Source organism: Xenopus laevis, chromosome 5L (genome assembly GCF_017654675.1).
Source record: "Xenopus laevis strain J_2021 chromosome 5L, Xenopus_laevis_v10.1, whole genome shotgun sequence".
NCBI classification, from domain to species: Eukaryota; Metazoa; Chordata; class Amphibia; order Anura; family Pipidae; genus Xenopus; species Xenopus laevis.
This window is the reverse complement of record NC_054379.1, coordinates 60,963,337-60,985,790: the sequence shown is the minus strand read 5'-3', so window position 1 is coordinate 60,985,790 and position 22,454 is coordinate 60,963,337. Positions and strand designations below refer to the sequence as shown.

The window sequence follows — 22,454 nt, the reverse complement described above, 5'->3', positions numbered from 1 at the left end:
TGAAACTTCCCCTTGGCACGATAGCCTTCCGATGTGCATGTTCTCCTTGGGGAACGAAAACTGGAACCTCGAAAAAATCTGCCCTGTTTTGAACCTGATCCATACCTAGGCTTGGTCTGCGGCAATAGAGTGCTCTTTCCCCCTGTTGCCTGGGAAATTATTTTCTCTAGCTCCTCTCCAAACAGACGTTTCCCCTTGAACTGCAGGCATGTCAGAGTCTTCTTAGAGCTCAAATCTGCTGTCCAGTTCTTCAGCCACAATGCTCGTCGTGCAGCAACTGAAGATGCCGATGTTCTGGCTATGGTCTGTATTGCATCCAAGATGGCATCAGTCAAAAAGGCGTTTGCTTCGACTATCTTTGAAGCCAAAGAAACTAGTTCTGTCCGGGCTTGCAAAGAGATAAACAAAAAGAACACCAAGAGCCCAAATAGTGTAATATGTATTGGTAAGGGATAATGAAATAGGAGTAGATAACATATACTCACAAACCAGGGTTACCAATAGGCAACCACTGTAAAGGCAGGTGGGGAGATTGTCCTGACCCCACTCAGGATTAAGAAGTTGCTCTCTGTAGATAGAAAAAGGGTATCAACCCTCCACCCAGGGTGGACTCACTATAAAAGACACTCAGGCATCCTGGCCGATATGCGCACTGACGAAGCGCTCCTCTCCACCTGCAGACGCATTCTGCGAGTCTGAAACAAACCAGAGCAGAAGAGCACTTACGTCAACAAAAGGCGACTTAGGTGCGCTGACCCGCAGCGACCCGTGTCAAATAGCAGGTACCCTATCGAGGAGCGGGTGAGGGGGAGGGGAGCGGAGATCGTAGAGGAAGGCAGGGGGAGATAGCGCGTCTGCAGCTGCCGTCTGCTGTACTCACCAGACCGTGCGCTGCTAAGACGAGAGTGCAGCCGTGTGCTCTCTATATAACCGGGTGCTCTCTATATAACCTCTGCATGGCCCCTCTGCTGCGGGCCAGGACTGCATTCGCTCCAAGATGGTCTGCTTCACCAAGTCTTATGACCTATACAGAGGTGTCCCGTGTGGGGGGCTGATTATTGGAACACAGATATGTCCCTGGCTCCTGTCTCACCCCTGGTGTCAGTGCTAACCACTGACCGAGGATTTCCTTGTGTAGGGTCTCCCTAGAGACCAAGGTCCTACTCTCCTTTCGAGGACACTGAAAAAACTGAGTTAGAGGGTTAAGCACAAGGGATATATATGGAGGGGGAGGAACAATTGTTTTTTGTTGTGTCAGTGTCCTGCCTCCTCGTTGGAGTAGCTTAACCCAGTGGTTCCTGTGTCCCCCAAGGACGTTAGAGAAATCTGAAACATAAAGATGTTAAGAAACTAGATATTAAATTTAAATATCTAGTATTAAATACTTTTATATGGAGTGGTAAAAAATCTAAAATTGCTTTATCCAAACTGCAAGGCCTCTATGATTTAGGTGGCTTGAAGTTACCTAATTTCAGAATATTCAATTTAGCCGCAATTACCAGATATTTAGTTGAGTGGACTTTCGGGGGAGACAAATATACAAATCCTGCCCTTGAACTTTTCCCTACATCTGACTCCCATATCATACATATTCTTCATCTGAAGTTGCTCTTGAGTATAAAATAAAACCCTTATTTAGGGACTTAATTTTTACTTGGAAATTGCTATTCTCCAGCAATGGCTTTAATCATATGTTGACACCTTTTATGCCAATCCAACTTTTATGGAGAAATTCTAAATCTGGATATTCCTCCTATTTGTTACCCCAGAAAAAACATTGTCCTCTTATGATTAGGGATTTTGTGAATCCTAGTAATTGTCAGGAGTCGAGGCGAGTCCAAAGGTAAGAGCCTCCCCCACGCTTCCCACTGAGTTGCGCCCTGAGGGTTGAGACAGGACGTTCCCAGATAAGGAATAGCAGGAGTGCTAGATGAGCCCACAGAAATAACAGTTCGTAATAAGGGCTAGCACTTATCTGCAGGAGACGAAGCGAAGTCTGGAACAGGCCGGGTCATACACAGGAAAGGATCAATAAGCAGTTACCAGTTGAGGGAAATCCAGAAGAGTAGTCAGAAAAGCCAAGGTCGAAGTCAGACGAGCAATACAGGAATCCAGGGATAATCAGAAGAGTAGTCAGTAACAAGCCGTGGTCGAAATCAGAATAACATCAGTAATAAACGCTCAGTGTCAGTAAGACGATCACCTCGCACTGGGCCTAGGTCGGAGTGACCTTTTAACCCCAGGACGCATGTTGGCGTCAGAACGCGCGCCTGCGTCAGAACGCGCGCCTGCGTCAGAACGCGCGCCCACGTAAGAGCGCGCGCCCGCGTCAGAACGCGCGCGCGCACGTAAATGCGCGCCCGCGTCCAAACACACGCGCGCATCAGGACACGCGCTCGAACCTGCAACAAGCGCCGGAGTGGAAGCACAGGCCTGGGGAGATGTCGGCTCAGCTTGAGCCAGATCTTCTGGATCCCGACATTGCCCCCCCTCAAAATGCAACCTCCGGGTGCATGTGGAAGCCGGTCTGTCAGGATGAGATCTATGAAACAACTCAATAAGTTGAGGAGCATGTAAATTACTCACGGGTTCCCACGAATTCTCTTCTGGAGGAAAACCTTTCCACTGGATTAAATATTGAAGCCGACCTCGCCGGTACCTAGAATCCAAGACGGCCTCCACTTCGAATTCCTCAACACCTTCAATGGTTAATGGAGCTGGGGGACTGTGGTCTCTTCCCAAAAAGGTGTTCTTCACCACAGGTTTCAATAAGGCTACATGAAAAACAGGGTGAATTTTGTAAGTAGCAGGCAATTTAAGTTTGAAAGTTACCTCGTTCACACGTCGAATAATGGGAAAGGGACCGAAAAATCGTTGACCCAGCTTCTTAGACGGACACGGAAGTTTGATGTGCCGGGTAGACAGCCACACCAGGTCTCCAACTCGAAACTCAGAACCCTTCCTTCTCTTACGATCAGCAAAATCCTTGAAGTTGTTCTGTGCTTGGGCCATTGCTTGTTGGATTCTTAGGGTATTGTCCAGAAGAAAAGAAAGTCTTTCTTGAACCGCGGGCACCTCTATACCTTTAGGAAGATTAGGAAGCACGTGCGGATGGAAACCATAGTTAGCGAAAAAAGGAGTTTGCTTGATGGAGGAATGAAGGGCATTATTGTAGGAGAACTTGGCCAATGGTAACAGCTCACTCCAATTGTCCTGGAGGAAGGATGAAAAACAACGTAGATATTGTTCCAACGTTTGGTTAGTCCTCTCCGTCTGTCCATTGGATTGTGGATGAAAAGCCGTGGAAAGAGCCAGCTTGATCTTTAAAGCTTTGCACAATGCCCTCCAGAATTTAGATGTAAACTGTACTCCCCGATCCAACACAATCTCATCTGGAACTCCATGGAGTCTGACGACTTCCTTAATAAACACCTCAGCCGTAGAAGGTGCAGAAGGTACTCCGGAGAGGGGAACAAAATGTGCCATCTTGGAGAGTCGATCCACAATTACAAAAATTGTATTGTATCCTTGCGAGGGAGGAAGCTCTACAATAAAATCAACGGAAATGAAACCCCATAATCGAGTAGGCACTGGTAAAGGACGTAACAGTCCCAGGGGTTTAACATGTGAATCTTTAAACCGAGCACAAGTCTCACAAGAAGATACATAATCCTTGCAGTCCTTAGCCATGTGAGGCCAGAAGAAAAACCTTTGAGCGAGATCTAAAGTCTTAACATATCCCATATGACCCGCCAATGGGTGATCGTGAAGTAATTTTAGGGTCTCTAAACGAAGTGTTTCTGGAATGAAGACTTTGTCCTTCAAAAAAAAACCCATTACAAGCTTGCAACTCCCCGTGTGGAGATAAAGAAGAGGATGCCTCCTTGATCTTTGAAAAAAGTTCACTCTGAAGAAGAAAGAAATTCTGGGGACGAAGTATCGTATCCGGGGGCAAAAGTTCCTCTTCTTGACTGTGTAACCGTGAAAGAACATCAGCTTTCTTGTTCTTAGAGCCAGGCCTATAGGTTATATGGAAATTAAAACGGGAAAAAAACAATGCCCACCTGGCTTGTCTTGTTTTGAGACGTTTGGCGGTTCGTAAATACTCCAGATTCTTATGGTCTGAAAAAATAATGATCGGGTGTGACGCTCCTTCTAACAAATGACGCCATTCTTCAAACGCTGCTTTAATAGCCAAGAGTTCTCGGTCAGAAACATCATAATTCTTCTCTGAGGTGGAGAGTTTCTTAGAAAAGAAAGCCACAGGATGAAGAGCATTGTTATCACCGGTCCTTTGGGATAAAATAGCACCAATAGCAGTTTCAGATGCATCAACCTCTAGAATGTAAGGCAGAACAGGGTTAGGATGCTTTAAGACAGCAGCAGACGTAAACAAATGTTTTAATTGCTCGAATGCTTCTTGAGCTTGTGTAGACCACTGAAAGTGCTTAGTGGAACTGGTTAAGTCAGTGATAGGTGCGATGATCTTAGAAAAGTCCTTAATAAACTTCCTATAAAAATTCGCAAACCCGACGAAACTTTGTACTGCTTTCCGAGAAGAAGGAACAGGCCAATCAAGAATAGCGGACACCTTCTTCTTGTCCATGCAAACTCCGTCAGAAGAGATCACAAACCCCAGGAACTCCACTGAAGACTTGCAAAATTCGCATTTCTCCAGTTTGGCATATAAACGATGAGTTCGCAGGCGGTCAAAAACCTTCCTTAGTTGCATCTCATGGTCCTGTTCGGAGGAAGAAAAAATTAAAATATCGTCTAGATAGACAATCACAAATTGATCCAAAAAATCTCTGAAAATATCATTAACAAAATGCTGAAAAGTCGCAGGAGCGTTGCACAAACCAAATGGCATAACGAGGTATTCATAATGTCCAAAACCGGTTCGAAAAGCCGTCTTCCACTCATCTCCTTGCCGAATCCTTACCAAATTATACGCCCCTCGCAAGTCTAATTTAGAAAAGATCTTGGCCCCACGAAGGTTTTGGAATAATTCAGGAATAAGGGGTAACGATTTTTTACAGTGATCTGGTTCAAGTGTCTGTAATCAATGCAGGGCCATAAGGAATGGTCCCTTTTCTCTACAAAGAAAATACCTGCCCCTGCAGGTGAGGTGGAAGGATGAATAAACCCTTTCTCCAAATTCTCGTTGATATAATCTTTCAAGACCGATAGTTCAGGCTCAGACAGAGGGTAGATACGTCCGAAAGGAATTGGAGCCCCTGGAAGCAAATCTATAGGACAATCATAAATTCGATGAGGAGGTAGTGTGTCAGCTCCTTTTTGATCAAAAACATCTATGAAGTCCTGAAGAAATGAAGGGATAGCCTGTAAACGAGGATCTTGAGAAGAACACAAAGCAAATGCTTTAGAAGTGGTCTTGGGCATGAAGAAATGAGAAATACAAGCCACAGACGAAAATTGTAGTACCCCAGTGCTCCAATTTATTGAAGGATTGTGCAATTTCAACCATGGAAACCCAAAAATTAACGGGAAAAGGGGAGAGGACACCACATCAAAAGATAAAGTCTCAACATGATTAGAGTCAGTGATAACAATAAGTGGTGTGGTCTCTAACAACACTGGTCCGGAGGAAAGTTGGGAGCCATCTGCTGTCCTCACCAGAAATGGTTGAGTCTTGGGTCGGGTCGGAATATTATGAGCTTTAATAAATTCTTTATCGACAAAACAACCACAGGCTCCCGAGTCTATGACGACTTTACTCTCTAGGAACCCTTGGGGCCACTGTAGAGAAATAGGGACAATGAGCATAGGCAATTCTCGAGAGGAGGAGGATGAAAAATAAGTCGGATGAATATGCTTACCCCCTGGTCGGGTAGGACAGTTCCTCAAAAAATGACCAGACAGACCGCAGTAGAGGCATAAATTGTTCTCCCTTCTGCGGGACCTCTCCTGGGCAGAGATAGCTGTTCTTATAAGTCCAATCTGCATAGGTTCAGGAGCAGTAGTTATAGAAGCAGGGGCGGAGATGGATGACGAAGTTGCAGAGATGTATGAAGACAGAGGGGCTTTAGGAAGTACCCAGGATGCTCCAAAAGAAGGTGTTGCAGCTCTCTCTGTGCGTCTCTCCCTTAGACGACGATCAATCTGTACACACAGGTCGATCAAAGACTCCAATGAATTAGGTACTCCTACTCTGGCTAACTCATCCTTCAGAGTAGGACTCAAACCCAAGCGGAATTGATGTCTGAGGGCCTTGTCGTTCCACTCGGTGTCGGTGGCATAAGTGCGGAAATCCGTCACATAATCTTCAACTGGGCGTTTGCCCTGACATAGAGTCCGGATTATAGTTTCAGCAGTGTCGGACCTCTTAGGATCGTCATATATCTGAGCCATAGCTGAAAAAAATATGTCCACACTAGCCAATAGGGGGCTTTGGGTTTCAAACAGACGATGAGCCCAAGTCTTGGGTTCTCCGGATAATAGGGACATAATTACTCCCACCCTGATCTGTTCTGTAGCATAAGATTGACTTTTCAAGGAAAACATGAGTCGACAGTCATTTTCAAAAGCCCTGAATTTAGCTCGATCTCCAGAAAAGCGTTCAGGAAGTGGTATCTTGGGCTCGTGCGTCGGATGTGTGGACGAAGAAGCTACTCCTGGGAAAGCAACCGAAATTGGGGGTCCAGGAGGAGGAGCAGCAGCAACAGTCATGTCTTGCATCTGGGTCTGTAATTGTTGATAGCCCCCTTGTAAATCTCGAACAGCCCGAGTAAGACCAGCTAATTGCTGAGCAACAATTTCTAAAGGGGAAAGAGCTGGTTCTTCGGACTCCATGGCGAGGTGATACTGTCAGGAGTCGAGGCGAGTCCAAAGGTAAGAGCCTCCCCCACGCTTCCCACTGAGTTGCGCCCTGAGGGTTGAGACAGGACGTTCCCAGATAAGGAATAGCAGGAGTGCTAGATGAGCCCACAGAAATAACAGTTCGTAATAAGGGCTAGCACTTATCTGCAGGAGACGAAGAGAAGTCTGGAACAGGCCGGGTCATACACAGGAAAGGATCAATAAGTAGGTACCAGTTGAGGGAAATCCAGAAGAGTAGTCAGAAAAGCCAAGGTCGAAGTCAGACGAGCAATACAGGAATCCAGGGATAATCAGAAGAGTAGTCAGTAACAAGCCGTGGTCGAAATCAGAATAACATCAGTAATAAACGCTCAGTGTCAGTAAGACGATCACCTCGCACTGGGCCTAGGTCGGAGTGACCTTTTAACCCCAGGACGCATGTTGGCGTCAGAACGCGCGCCTGCGTCAGAACGCGCGCGCGCACGTGAATGCGCGTCCGCGTCAGAACGCGCGCGCGCACGTAAATGCGCGCCTGCGTCCAAACACACGCGCGCATCAGGACACGCGCTCGAACCTGCAACAAGCGCCGGAGTGGAAGCACAGGCCTGGGGAGATGTCGGCTCAGCTTGAGCCAGATCTTCTGGATCCCGACAGTAATGGAGATCTTCTTGCTTGGGCAGTTTTAAAAAAACAGCTTGTTTTGAAGATTAGAGATCACTTCCTTTAAAGTATCATAAAGAGCACTTTCCTTTTAGTCACTAATAAAAATCTTTTTGCTATTCAGAAGCATTGGTTAGCTGAGGATTTAACTAAATTGGAAGACAACTGGAGGATCTTGAATATAAATTATATAACTTTGGTAACTTTGGTGCCCCCCTCTAATCTAGCACATCCTCTTAAAGATGCAGCTCTGAAATGGTCAAAATACTTATAATGCAAAATCTCCCCCTCCCAGTTGTCTTCTTCCATCATTAAATTTAACAACATTTTTCCTCAGAAAACTGGAGAGTTCAGCACTTCAGACTGATCCATTTGGGTTATGAGAAGCTTTTTCGTAAGGGTAATGGTTCAAGTCACATCTCATATTGCCTGAAATGTAAACATGAAAATGTGGATCTGTTCCATTACTTATGGAGTTGTCCCCAAGTTGCATTGGTCTGTCAAAACTAAAAGATTTTCTTTGTTTGAAGTTAAAAATATGCTTTACACTGTCTCCAGCTTATGCGCTCTTAAATATAGGCTCCCCTATTATTTCTGGAATAAACCAGTGTAAACCCAATACTAAAGAATTAAATAACTTGATCCTTCATTTCGTTGCTGCTACGAAGACTCTTCTTCTTGAAGGATGTTTTATCACAGATAAATCAATTATGTTGGCAAGAAGCGTTATGGACAAAAATAAATAACCCTCATTTAAAGCACAGATTTTTAAATAACTTGCCTCTTTTCTTCAAACAAATTGATTCTAGTGGATATTACAAATCTAATAGTTTTACATGTAAAGTGTCTCCATTAGTTCAAGAATATTTTTTTTTTTTTATAGGTTTTTATTTTTGCTTTTATAACACAACAAGACAGTACACAACAAAACACATACAGCTTGGCGACAGCAATGCAGGAGCAGATATACATCAAAACATCTTGACAATTAGCAGAGGCAGAATGTAGGGGTCACGGGATGGGAGAGGAGAGACACTCCAGACAGAAGAGTAGTAAGAGCAACCAACCCTAGGGGGCTGAGTCTGGGTTGGCATCCAGCCAAGGATCCCAAACCTTTTCAAACTTTTGGGGACACTTTCTGGCCATATACGTGAGTTTTATGACGGAGTAGGGAGGAATAGGGAACGAAGAGTGCCTTCCAGGCAGCTCTATCTACCAGGCAGATAACAACTTAAACACACCCTTTTCCCACCCTCTAGCCATGCAAAGCACACCTCCCCTAACCGATTGGTTCTCCTGCTAACCAAACCTGCCCCAACTGATTGCTCAGCTTTACACATCTTCTGTGTAATGGTATCAGGAGGGAAAATCATTTCAAAAAGAAATATCATTAAGAGACAATCCTCACTGGATTACAAAAAAGTAAAGCTGCGCACAAGAAAGACTCTGGATGAAGACCCAACATAAGGTAAGCTGCATATAGGAGCCGAATGTATCTTTATGATTTTAATCTTTATGATTAAAGCAATCTTATACTTGCACTCTATTCATCCCAAGATGATTTCTTTTCCATACCTATCAAAAAAATGTTTTAAATGTACTGACTACTTTGTGTGTTTGCTATTACCTAAAATTGTAGTACTATATATATTCTTTTTATCAGAATATAGTTTTATATAAATTCTGTTAATAGTATGTTATTCCATCAACCATGTGCTCGCTGCCTGTAAGGCTGATGTTTATTCTACACCTTGCACACAATGAAAATGTTTAAAATGTACTGACTTCTTCATGTGTTTGCTATTTATCAAAATAGTGTTACGCTATATATTCTGTTTATCCGAATGTAATTTTACAAAAATTCTGTTAATAGTATATTACTCCATCAACCATGTGCTTGCTGCCTGTAAGGCTGATGTTTATTCTACCACTATGCCTACAAAGAATTTTTTTAAATGTACTGACTTTTTGTGTGCTTGCTATTACCTAAAATAGTACTACTCTATATATTCTTTTTATCAGAATATAATTTTACATAAATTCTGTTAATAGTATGTTACTCCATCAACCATGTGCTCGCTGCCTATAAGGCTGATGTTTATTCTACACCTTGCCTACAAAGACATTTTTTAAAATGTACTGACTTCATGTGTTTGCTATTTACCAAAATAGTGTTACTCTATATATTCTGTTTATCTGAATATAATTTTACAAAAATTCTGTAAATAGTATGTTACTCCATCAACCATGTGCTTGCTGCCTGTAAGGCTGATGTTTATTCTACACTATGACTACAAAGTCAAAAAATGTCTCCATTTGCTTGCTCCCTCCCAAAACCATGTCACTCTCAATATTCAGCCTAATGTAACAGAATTGCTCCAGAAATTGTTTAAAAGACTTGTGTTATCCCATGCACCATGTGCTCACTGCCTTCAAGGATTGTGTTATTTTCTATAACTTACCTACAATGTTAATTTTACTCAAAATGTGCTGATAGATTTGTGTGCTATCTTCCTATAAAGGGTACTCTCTATATTCTACCTGCAATAATAGCATTAATAAAGAATTTTATTTTATATTAATATATTGTTACTTTATCTGCCTATATGTGCTCAAAGCCTCCCAGTTATTTTACATACTTTGCCTGGTAGAATGGCATTATGTAAGAACATCTTAACAGTGTTATTTAATGTAAATGATAATGTATATGTTATAATAGTGTCATGGATCACACATTGTCTACTAAAATGATGATAACACAAGCCTTGCAAGCAGTGCATAGAATTTATGATCATTCCTTTAAGGCAGCCAATGTAATAAAACACCATCCTAGTAGGCAGCACATATTAAGTGGCATCATCCTTCTAGGCAGCACATAGAAACTGAGACTATCCTTGAAGGCATCACATATAATTTAACACCAGCCTTGCAGGCAGTGCATAGAATTTATGATCATCCTTTAAGGCAACCAATGTAATAAAAACCATCCTAGGGGGCAGCACATATTAAGTGGCATCATCCTTGTAGGCAGCACACAATGTATGACCATCCTCGAAGGCATCACATGTAATATAAGACCAGCCTTGCAGGCAGCGGATAGAATATAGGACCATCCTTTAAGGCAGCCAATGTAATAAAAGACCATCCTAAGAGGCAGCACATTTAAAGTGGCATCATCCTTGAAGGCAGCACATACAATGTAAGTACCATCCTTGAAGGCATCACATATAATATAACACCAGCCTTGCAGGCAGCACATAGAATATATGACCATCCTTTAAGGCTGCATATATAATATAACACCAGCCTTGCAGGCAGCATATATAATGTATGACCATCCTTTAAGGTAGCAGGTATAATAAAACACCATCCTAGGAGGCAACACTTATTAATTGACATCATCCTTGTAGGCAGCACATAGAAACTATGACTATCCTTGAAGGCATCACATATAATTTAACACCAGCCTTGCAGGCAGTGCATAGAATTTATGATCATCCTTTAAGGCAGCCAATGTAATAAAACACCATCCTAGGAGGCAGCACATATAAAGTGGCATCATCCTTGAAGGCAGCACACAATGTAAGTACCATCCTTGAAGGCATCACATATAATATAACACCAGCCTTGCAGGCAGCACATAGAATATATCACCATCCTTTAAGGCAGCCAATGTAATAAAAGACCATCCTAGGAGGCAGCACATTTAAAGTGGCATCATCCTTGAAGGCAGCACATACAATGTAAGTACCATCCTTGAAGGCATCACATATAATATAACACCAGTCTTGCAGGCAGCACATAGAATATATGACCATCCTTTAAGGCTGCATATATAATATAACACCAGCCTTGCAGGCAGCATATATAATGTATGACCATCTTTTAAGGTAGCAGGTATAATAAAACACCATCCTAGGAGGCAACACTTATTAATTGACATCATCCTTGTAGGCAGCACATAGAAACTATGACTATCCTTGAAGGCATCACATATAATTTAACACCAGCCTTGCAGGCAGTGCATAGAATTTATGATCATCCTTTAAGGCAGCCAATGTAATAAAACACCATCCTAGGAGGCAGCACATATAAAGTGGCATCATCCTTGAAGGCAGCACATACAATGTAAGTACCATCCTTGAAGGCATCACATATAATATAACACCAGCCTTGCAGGCAGCACATAGAATATATGACCATCCTTTAAGGCTGCATATATAATATAACACCAGCCTTGCAGGCAGCATATATAATGTATGACCATCCTTTAAGGTAGCAGGTTATAATAAAAACACCATCCTAGGAGGCAACACTTATTAATTGACATCATCCTTGTAGGCAGCACATAGAAACTATGACTATCCTTGAAGGCATCACATATAATTTAACACCAGCCTTGCAGGCAGTGCATAGAATTTATGATCATCCTTTAAGGCAGCCAATGTAATAAAACACCATCCTAGGAGGCAGCACATATAAAGTGGCATCATCCTTGAAGGCAGCACACAATGTAAGTACCATCCTTGAAGGCATCACATATAATATAACACCAGCCTTGCAGGCAGCACATAGAGTATATCACCATCCTTTAAGGCAGCCAATGTAATAAAAGACCATCCTAGGAGGCAGCACATTAAAGTGGCATCATCCTTGAAGGCAGCACATACAATGTAAGTACCATCCTTGAAGGCATCACATATAATATAACACCAGCCTTGCAGGCAGCACATAGAATATATGACCATCCTTTAAGGCTGCATATATAATATAACACCAGCCTTGCAGGCAGCATATATAATGTATGACCATCTTTTAAGGTAGCAGGTATAATAAAACACCATCCTAGGAGGCAACACTTATTAATTGACATCATCCTTGTAGGCAGCACATAGAAACTATGACTATCCTTGAAGGCATCACATATAATTTAACACCAGCCTTGCAGGCAGTGCATAGAATTTATGATCATCCTTTAAGGCCCTTTAAGGTAGCATATATTATAAAACACCCTCCTATGATGTAGCAAGTATTAATTGACATCATCCTTGTAGGAAACACATACAAAGTATGACCATCCTTGATGGCATCACATATAATATAACACCAGCCTTACAGGCAGCATACAGGATGTATGACCATCCTTTAAAGTAGCATATATAATTAAAACAACATCCTAGGAGGCAGCACTTATTAATTGACATCATCCTTGAAGGCATCACTTATATAAACACCAGCCTTGCAGGCAGAGCATTGAATATATTACCATCCTTTAAGGCTGCATATATAATATAACACCAGACTTGCAGGCAGCATATATAATGTATGACCATGCTTTAAGGTAGCATATATAATAACACACCATCCTAGGAGGCAGCACTTATATAACACCAGCCTTGCAGGCAGCACATATGTCATCTGTAGAAATAAGTGAAATCAACTGGACTTGCTGTGTTTTCAATTGATGACCATTCTTTAATGCAGCATATATATTATAACACCATCACAGGAGGCAGCAACTGCTAAGTGACATCATCCTTATGGCAGCTCATGCAATGTATGGCAACCAATGTAACAAAACACCATCCTAGGTGGCAGCACATATTAAGTGACATCATCCTTGTAGGCAGCACACAATGTATGACCATTCTTGAAGACATCACATATAATATAACACCATCCTTACAGGCAGCACATAGAATATATGACCATCCTTTAAAGCTGCATATATAATATAACAGCCATGCAGGCAGCACATAGAGTGTATGACCATCCTTTAAGGCAGCATATATTATAAAATACCTTTCTAGTAAGTGACATCATTCTTGTAGGCAGCACATACAGTGTATGACTACCCTTCAGGCATCACATTTAATATAACATCATTTTTGCAGGCAGCATATAGAATGATTGACCATCCTTTAAGGTAGCATATATAATAAAACACCATCCTAGGAGGCAGCACTTATTAATTGACATCATCTATGTAAGCAATACACACTATGTGACCATTCTTGCAGACAGTACATAGAATATATGAAGCAAATATAATATAACACCATCCTAGGAGGCAGTAAAATCCAACAAGACCGCAAATGCTGAAGGCAGCACATAGAATATATGACCATTCTTGAAGGCAGCATATAAAATATAACTCCATCATGTGAGGCAGCACATACTAAGTAACACCATTCTGCAGGCAGGAGATGTATGACCATTGTGGAGGATTATGTATATTCTATGTGCTGCCTTAAAATATGATGTTATATATTATGCACAGCCTCCTAGAATGGTGTTAGTTATTGATATATTTGATATGCGTCCTTCAGGGATGGTATTATATTTTATGTGCTGCCAGGCCCGGATTTGTGATTTGTGGTGGCACATTTTTGGGGGCAGCATGCCGCTCAGCTGTCAATAGGGAGCACAGGGACGCGTTGTTCCCCAGTGTTCCGGCGCTTTTGCATCTGCGTGCGGTAAGCGGGCACTAGGACTGTGCGGCCTAGGGGCGCCGCCCAGTAAATCCGGCGCTGTGTGCTGCCTGCCAGCGTGGTCATGTATTGTATGTGCTGACTTGTGATATATATTATTTGATGACTGAAACGATGGTGCTATATTTTATGTTCTGTCTTTTGTATAATTTATTTATTGTATGTTTTACCTTTTTATTAGTCATTTATACTTACTATAATCGTGTGCATTGTTTTTATGCAGTAAAATTTATTTTAACAGATGTTTTGTTTTTATTTTTCCAGAAATAATGGATAAGTTTTGGATTAAGGCAATAGAAAGAAAACTTCGTAAAGGAAGCAATAATGTTATTTGGAATATTTATATCCTACAAAATCAGTCTAAGGATGATTTCATATCTAATTATTTGAAAAAACTGTATGATGATGGACTTGGCACATTTTCACATTTAAAAAAAAAAAGGAATGTAAGTTATTTCTTTTGTGAAAGAGGAAACAAACCAAAAGGTTATTCTAAAGGCAGTCCATGTACAACAAGAGCAAACAGTTGTACAGCATATGTAAGTTTTAAATATGTTGCTGAAGGTGTGTTTAGCGGCATTATTGTCCGTTTTCAAGCTGAACATAATGGACATAATGTTGGAAATTCTGAGGAGTGGAGAATGAATAGAACAGACACAGAACTCCTTAAACAGATTCAACAATGGATTTCTGATGGAGAGTCTTCAACCAATATTCTTATGCAGTCTGCTGAATGGTCAAATAAAAGAGGCCATCATGATTTAAAGGATCGTCGTTTCTTTCTTTCACCTGATGACCTGAAAAATCTGAAAAAATCTTATTTGGAAAGCATCTATTTAGATAAATCCGACGCCATAAGTGTTGATTTTTTGGTTAAAAATCAAATCAAAGACACTATATTATACTACCAAACATTATCCAAATTGTCTGATAATCCTCTTATCATTATTATTATGTCACCATGGCAAGCACAACAATTAATCAACTTTGGTAGTAATATGGTTTTCATGGATGCTACCTATAAAGGTGTGACTGCGTATGGTTTTGCCTTATATGTGCTTTTGGTTAGAAATGATTTTGGCCGGGGTGTGCCAGTCGCCTACTTCATAATAAGTGAGGAAAGCACAGAGATTCTGACTCTTTGTTTGGAGCAAGTCAAACAGAAATGTCCACAATTATCTCCAAGGTAATAAATGTAAACATTTATTAAATGAGACATAGAATCGTATTCACATAAGGTTGCCTTTATAGAACCCATACTGTCAGCCTCTCTCCCTAGTATGATATTCTTCCTTTAAATTCGCAGTGTCCAAAAGGAAGATCAGGATCTATCAGTAGACCTTTAGTTGTTGATCAGTAGATCTCAAGACAACAAACTGCTTGACTAAATCACTCTCCTCTTTTATGGTTTTCATTCAGATATTTATTATGTTAAAGCTACACAAGAAATAGTTTTTTTTTAATATAGTAATATGAATTCTCTTATAAATCAATATAATATTTATAGTAAAACTAGGTCTCTATAAAAATATATTGCATAAAACAGCTCATGTGTAAAACCCTGCTTCGTGTAAATTTTCATAATAATATGCTTTTCTAGTAATACTGTATGTGCCATGGGTAATCATAAATAGAAAATTGCCATTTTAAAAATAAGGGTTACCCCCTGGGATCATATGATTATCGGTGCACACAAACATACCAACAAACTATACATGTTAGGTCACATGAGCCAATTAACAGATCTGTCTTTTGATTCAACACTTCTTCCTGTTACAGTTAGAACTGCAGTATTTCTGGTCAGGTGATCTCTGAGGCAGCACACAGAACATCACAAAATGGTGGTTCAAGGAAGGCAAGAGATGCAAAAGGGCAATATTTACTTAGGTATATAGGCCAGTTTGGTAGGGTACTTTAAAGGGCAACTAAAGTCTAAAATAGAATAATGTTAGAAATGCTGTATTTTGTATACTAAACATAAACATGAACGTACTGCACCAGCAGCCTAATAACACAAATGATTTATGCTTTCAAAGTTGGCGCAGGGAGCTGTCATCTTGTAACTTTGTTAGACTTTTCTGCAATATCAAGACTCGCACATGCTCAGTGTGGTCTGGGCTTCAGTTGGGAGGTTAAGCTTAGGGTTCGTAATAAATGATCAGAACAGCACAAGTCAAATAATATCTGCCATAGAAGCCAATACAGCAAGACTGATTAATAATCAGAATATAAAGACTGTACTGAGTCTCTGGATACAAATCTCTACAGGGAATCCAACAATTCTGATCGAGTTCTAGGAAGTAAGGTGGGGGGCTCCCCCTGCAATTTGAAAATATGATCATTTACCAGCACAGCAGTTAGGGACTGTCTGACAATTCCTATCCACAGCAGTAAATGAAGGGAGAATGTCACTGCATACAGTCAGGTTTCTTATAAAAACGGTACACATTTTTTAATTAAAGTATATTGGAGATAGGTTTCTTTTTCATTAAAGAAAGTAAAAATGGGATTTTAGTTTTTTGCCTTTTCTTGTCCTTTAATATGCAACTTATATATTAGTATCCATTTTGGGGGTATAGTTTTCCTTAAAGTAATATTTTCCATGAAACAGAATGCCAACTGTGATATGGATGTAGATCATAGTGGGACAACAAGTATGGGCCTTCCTACTTTTAGTAAATCTGCCCCTAAGTGTTGGTGTTACTGTTCTTTAAATATCCTCATAGTGCAGCAGCGAGCTGCAACATGTAAAATTCATACTACTTTATTATCTCCATTTCTGGACATATTTCACTGAGCAATTCTAATAAAAATGAATACTTCCGAGTCTATCATTATATGATAGTAAAGTTTATGCACCAAAGTAAAACCACAGAGAAAATGTAAAAGTTTAGTATCTTCTATCATTGACATTATTTATTTATTCTTAGTTTTTTAATACTTTGTTTATTTTTATATGTCACAATCTTAGATGCTTCATGGTTGATAAAGATATCAAGGAGGTTAAAGCTATTCAGAAAGTGTTTCCTTATAGTAAAGTCTTACTGTGCTGGTTCCATGTCCTTCAGGTAATGCACCTAAAATATATACTGTTACTCGACACATTAAAGATTAAAACAAAGTTTATATCAGTATGTGTTTTTAGGTATATTCTCTAGTCTTGTGATTGTGTTCTCTCCATAATAGAGTTATAATTTTAAATAAATATAATTATACATTAGGGGGAATGTTATTAAAATTGTAATCAATGTCATACATTCTTTAAGCTTTGCAAGCATCAGGCAGATTATATAAAATCTAAATCCTTATGTTTTATGAAATCTTTTTGTGACACAAATCCACGGGTATGGGACCTGTTATCCAGAATGCTCAGGACTTGGATCATGGATCTTTCCATAATTTGGAAAAGGATTAATCATATCTTAGTTTGGATCAAGTACAAGCTACTGTTTTATTATTACAGAGAAAAGGGAAATCCTTTTTAAAAATGTGGATTATTTGGATAAAATGGAGTCTATGGGAGATGACCCTTTAGTAATTCATAGCTTTCTGGATAACAGGTTTCTGGATAACATTTGATCACATGCACATTTTCCACACATACCTTGTTAATAAAAGAATTTAAGTATCCAACGTCTTTAATTCTGTTTCATATTCGCGAAAATTAAGATTAAGATTACGAAGATTAAGATTTCATTCTGATACAGCTTTTTAATTATTGAAAATGTTTTTCTTTTTTAGGCTGTTCATAGATGGTTGTCAAAAAAAACCTGTGGTAACTTAGATCCTTCTGTGCGTCGTGAAGTCTTACAGTTTATGATATCACTTAAAATGTCAAGCAGTGTAAGTTTCTGCCCCCACCCAGGATAATAGTTGTACATGTAATGTAAAATGATTATACAGTATATATTTATTTGTTTTTTTTAAAAGAAAACTAAAATTTATAATGTTATAATAATATAAGTAAATGTTTACTCACTGATTCTGCAAAAGTAAGAAACTGTCAGCTGAATTGCAAATGCTCTCATTACTGTTCTAATAGTAACAATATTTTATATAAAGAATATATTAATAATCTTTACTTTTTGAGGTGTCTTACTCCTAACAACTGTGTGGCAATATATTGTTGTATTGAACATAATGAACATATATACATTATATATATTTTTTCTTTGTTCTACAGTAGGTAAACTCACAGTAAATACTGTTATATTATTATATTATTTTATTTTTTGCATCGTTTACTTTCAGAAAAAAGTATTTCAAGAACATTCTACTGAGATTCTTGAGCGGGTAAAAGCAATCACTGGTAACGATAAAGTTGGTGACTATCTACAGCATCACTGGTTTCCTGTATCTGACATGTGGGCACAATATGGTCGACAGGTGTATCATGAAGAAAGTGAAACCAACAATCTTTTGGAAAGGTAGTTTTGGAATACTGATAAATATTCAAAAATTTCATATTTATAATACAGTCTCTTCAAAACAATGTAGGGTTGCTAGGGTAACTTGGACCCTAGCAACCAGATGGTGGAATTGCAAACTGGAAAGCTGCTGAATAAAAAGATAAATAACTCAAAAACCACAAATAATAAAAAATGAAAACCAACTGCAAATTGCTCTCTACATCATGCTAAAAGTTAAGTCAAAGGAGAACAACCCCTTTAATAAAGACTTGTTTGTATTTTTAACAAATCTGTGGGTGCTGGAGCTTCCTTCTGGTTTTGCTGAACTATAGCTTGACACCCAGGTATTTAATTTTGTTGGTAAGTGCCTCTTTATTCATACACACACACACACCATGGAGGAGCACAACTTTACAGAATGCCATGGCCAATACATATAATATTTTAATTAACCAGTGTAGTTATATTTCAGTCAAAAAGTACTGTCTACATTTACATTATACTGTACATTTCCAACACTAGTACTGTCAAGCTTTAAAACATTGTCTTCCTTTTTTTAAAGATTTTTCCACACTTTGAAATATCAATTTTTGGAAGGAAAAGCAAACATGAGATTAGATATGTTAGTTTGTCTGCTAACTGGCAAAGTTGAGAAATATTACAAGTAAGTACTGTATATGAGCTACATCAATCCATATATAAATGCAGAATGCTATGTCTTTTGGAAAAGTAATCACAAATTGTGTTTGTTACCATTTATTTGGATTAAAACAGAAACATACACAGACCCCATTTACTAAGCCCAGGGAATAGATCAATGGGGTATGCCGTTGCTCTATGATCTCCAAAAAGTAAAGAATACAGAGTCATGCAGATTGTAAACTGCAAAAAGCCTGGGCAATAGATGTTTTTTTGTACTTGCAATGAGGTATATTTATCAAAGAGTGAAGTTAGAGATCATCACAGTCCTCTACAGGCCTGGACTGGGAGTCAAAATAGGCCTTGCCATTGCAAGTACACAGAGGCCCAAACAGCCCTCTACCAGCCCACTATATGGTTACTTTCTATGGAACCATACAGCAGCCCCACTGGCATTTGCAAGAACTGACAGATTGCCAGTCCAGGCCTGGTCCTCTAGAGAGAAATTCTGCCACTCTCTTCATTTCTATGGAGATTCTCAATGGGTGAAAGTGAAAGTTCATCCTTTGATAAATATGCCGTTCAAAATCCCACTGTGGCGATCTCTAACTTTACTCTTTGATAAATATACCTCAATGTCTCCTACACTTAAATGAGGCAACACAGTTTGCTATGTAGCTTTTCATTTTCCTGTTTTGTTCCCTTTCCTCTGTCATACCTATCCAGTTATTTGCCAAAGTTCTTAGTCCTTAATGCAGGGCAGAGTGCAAAAACAGTTGCAACTTGCCATGTTTTCTGTACTTTTCTGCACCATTCCCTTTATTTTATTAAATTGTCTCTGCACTCCAAAATATAGCAGCGATATGGGTTCCCCAATCAATACAGCCACAGTAGGGGGGGGCATATAGGCACCATAGATGGACAGAGCACAGCATTTCATTAAAGAAGCATTAAAAAGTAAAATCTGCATTTTTGAAGAATATATACTGTAAGTAAGTGGGAAACAAATAAGACCATTACTCTGTTTAAATAAGCTGTCAGGTGACACCTTCTTTGTAATAAGTAACCATGTTCCGAATTGCACAGTCAGTGTGGTGTATTTACTATGCCCCCAGGCAGAAGTGCATGAGCACTAAAGAGTTAATTAGGGTACCCCTGGACAAAGAATTCTGTCCAGTGGAATGTCAGCACCTCACATGTTGGCAGGTACAGGTCAGCCATGCCCTGCCATGGGAAAACAATAGAGTGGGTCCAGTTTTATCAAACATGAAATACATGTTCTCAATAAAACGCATTACCATACTGTAAAATATTTTAAATTCTGTAGTACTGCGTTATCAAGTCAAGAACTACAAAAAACATAAGGTTAATTTTACTCTGTATATTTAACATCATACTGAACAATTTTCGTTCTTTTTTCTTTAGGCATTTAACTGAACTTCACAAGGCTGGCCGTATATCAAGTTCACAAGAAAAGCAGGACATTTTCGGTACAGTGGAGAAAATGATACAGAAAGAACTTGAAGCAAATATTCATCACAAAGGGGAAGGGAATTATTGCATTCCATCTGAGAGTCAACCAGCAAAATATCACAATGTAAATGTAATTTATAACATTTGTGATTGCTGGTTTTCATTGATGGGCAATATTTGCAAACACATTGCATTTGCCAAAACTCTCCTGTCAAGGGAAAACATTTCTTTAGACCAGCTCAGAAAGTCTGAATGTAATTTATTAATAAAAAGAAGAATGTATATCCAGGAAGGAGCAACACTTATTATTAACAGAGATGATGAAATGAGCATAGTCCATAAGAGTAAGTGCTCTTGTAGGACAAACAGTTTTGGAGAGACATGTGTATGCATTATGATTGCCATTGCTCTAAAAAACTCTACCAGCAAACCAACAAAACATACAGCAGGTACACTTCAAGCTGTAGATGAACTAAAAATGTCCAAACCAGCTATTCCATTTCAAGATACTTTTGAAATTGAAGAAGAATTAGACACTGTTACACCAACTGTCCTATCTACCCAGAATTTGGTTCAAGATTTATATACATGGGTTAATAGCGAGTCTTTTGCTTATAACAAAGCATTACATAACACACTTAAAAAAGCACATGCAATTGTCTTTTCAAACTTTGAAACAAAAAGCAGAAAAAAGAACATTGTTCCCATACGATTTCAAAGAGCTAAACTGAGGGAAAACAAAAATATTCATTCAAGCATTTCTTCTTATAGAAGGAAAAAAAAGAATTATCGTAAAGGGTTTTTTTCTCAAAAGAAATAAAAAGACACTTTGAACTGTAGGATGCTTCCTCAATAATATTGCTAAAAACTGTGTAGTACACTATATTGTAATAAAATTATTACATTTTATATCAGAAAAAAGTTTTTTTGTTTTGTAAGAGAAATGTTATCTTATGTGTGTCCCAAGTACACATTTCATATGCTGCATTCCTAATTAATAAGGAAAAAGGCAGTAGTAAAATCATCCCATACACCAATTCTCTGCTCTGCTTGCTTGTGGTTTTTAACCTAGTGCATAGTGAGCACCATACTTTTATATCAAAACCTGAGTGAAAAGTGGAAAGAAAACTGTTACAAGCTGTCATGTTTGTAGCACTCTGCTTCATGACCAATGTGTAAATAACCTGCAGATGCAGATCATTCTTCTCCAAAACAGACCTTGCATTCCCCACAAGCCTTAATGTTGAGGAAGTAACAAACGTGTAAATAGTCAATGCTTTTGCATTGGCAAAATTCTCCCCTTACAAATTGCTACTGGCATAGGGGAAGATCAAGCCCATTTAAGCCGATGCCTTGGTCTGGAGACATTGACCCTGAGACATTTAGTTATGTAGGAGGTCAACAACCGAGAAAAAACTTGACCAGCGGTAAACAGTTAGGTCCACCATATGGGTTTTACCTTCACTTGGTATGGTGACATCAATTTTATGACCATAAATCGGTAATAAAAAAAACTCGTTTTGCAAAATACATGCATTTGCTTAGATACTAAGTTAATTTGTGAAACAGGTGACCAGGGAATGTGCATTTTTTGTTTATTGTATGTTTGTGAGTGACTATCCTGGCCAGATCAGCTAAGCATCCATTGTATTTTTATTTGGCCTTGGAGTGCTCACACATATTCCCCTTTTTCATATACAGTACTAAATACTGTCACAAGCACAAGGATCAACAACAGACACTTTCTTCAGTTTAAGGCAGTTTATTTACATACAGAGGTGACCATTTCTGCAAATAAAACAAATCCAAAAAATAAATTATGTTCACTGGGTGGTACTTTAACACATTTGATGAGTTCCCTCAATAAACTGGGCCCCTTGTGGACTACCAGCAAAACATAAAATTTGTGGGTCACCCCTGTACTCATGATACTTCCTTTTGGCAGATTGCTCAGCCTCCTGGC

General features: G+C 39.3%; 1 protein-coding gene across 1 annotated transcript; it reads left to right on the top strand.

The window, feature by feature from the left end:
- The first annotated feature begins 16,631 nt into the window (after nt 1-16,631).
- Nucleotides 16,632-21,536, top strand: LOC121393684. The gene is made up of 5 exons (XM_041562815.1): nt 16,632-17,038; nt 17,712-17,813; nt 18,222-18,397; nt 18,942-19,043; nt 20,444-21,536. The coding sequence occupies exons 1-5, from the start codon at nt 16,949-16,951 to the stop codon at nt 21,309-21,311; spliced, it is 1,338 nt and encodes a 445-aa protein (XP_041418749.1). The 5' UTR covers nt 16,632-16,948; the 3' UTR covers nt 21,312-21,536.
- The last annotated feature ends 918 nt before the right edge of the window (nt 21,537-22,454 follow it).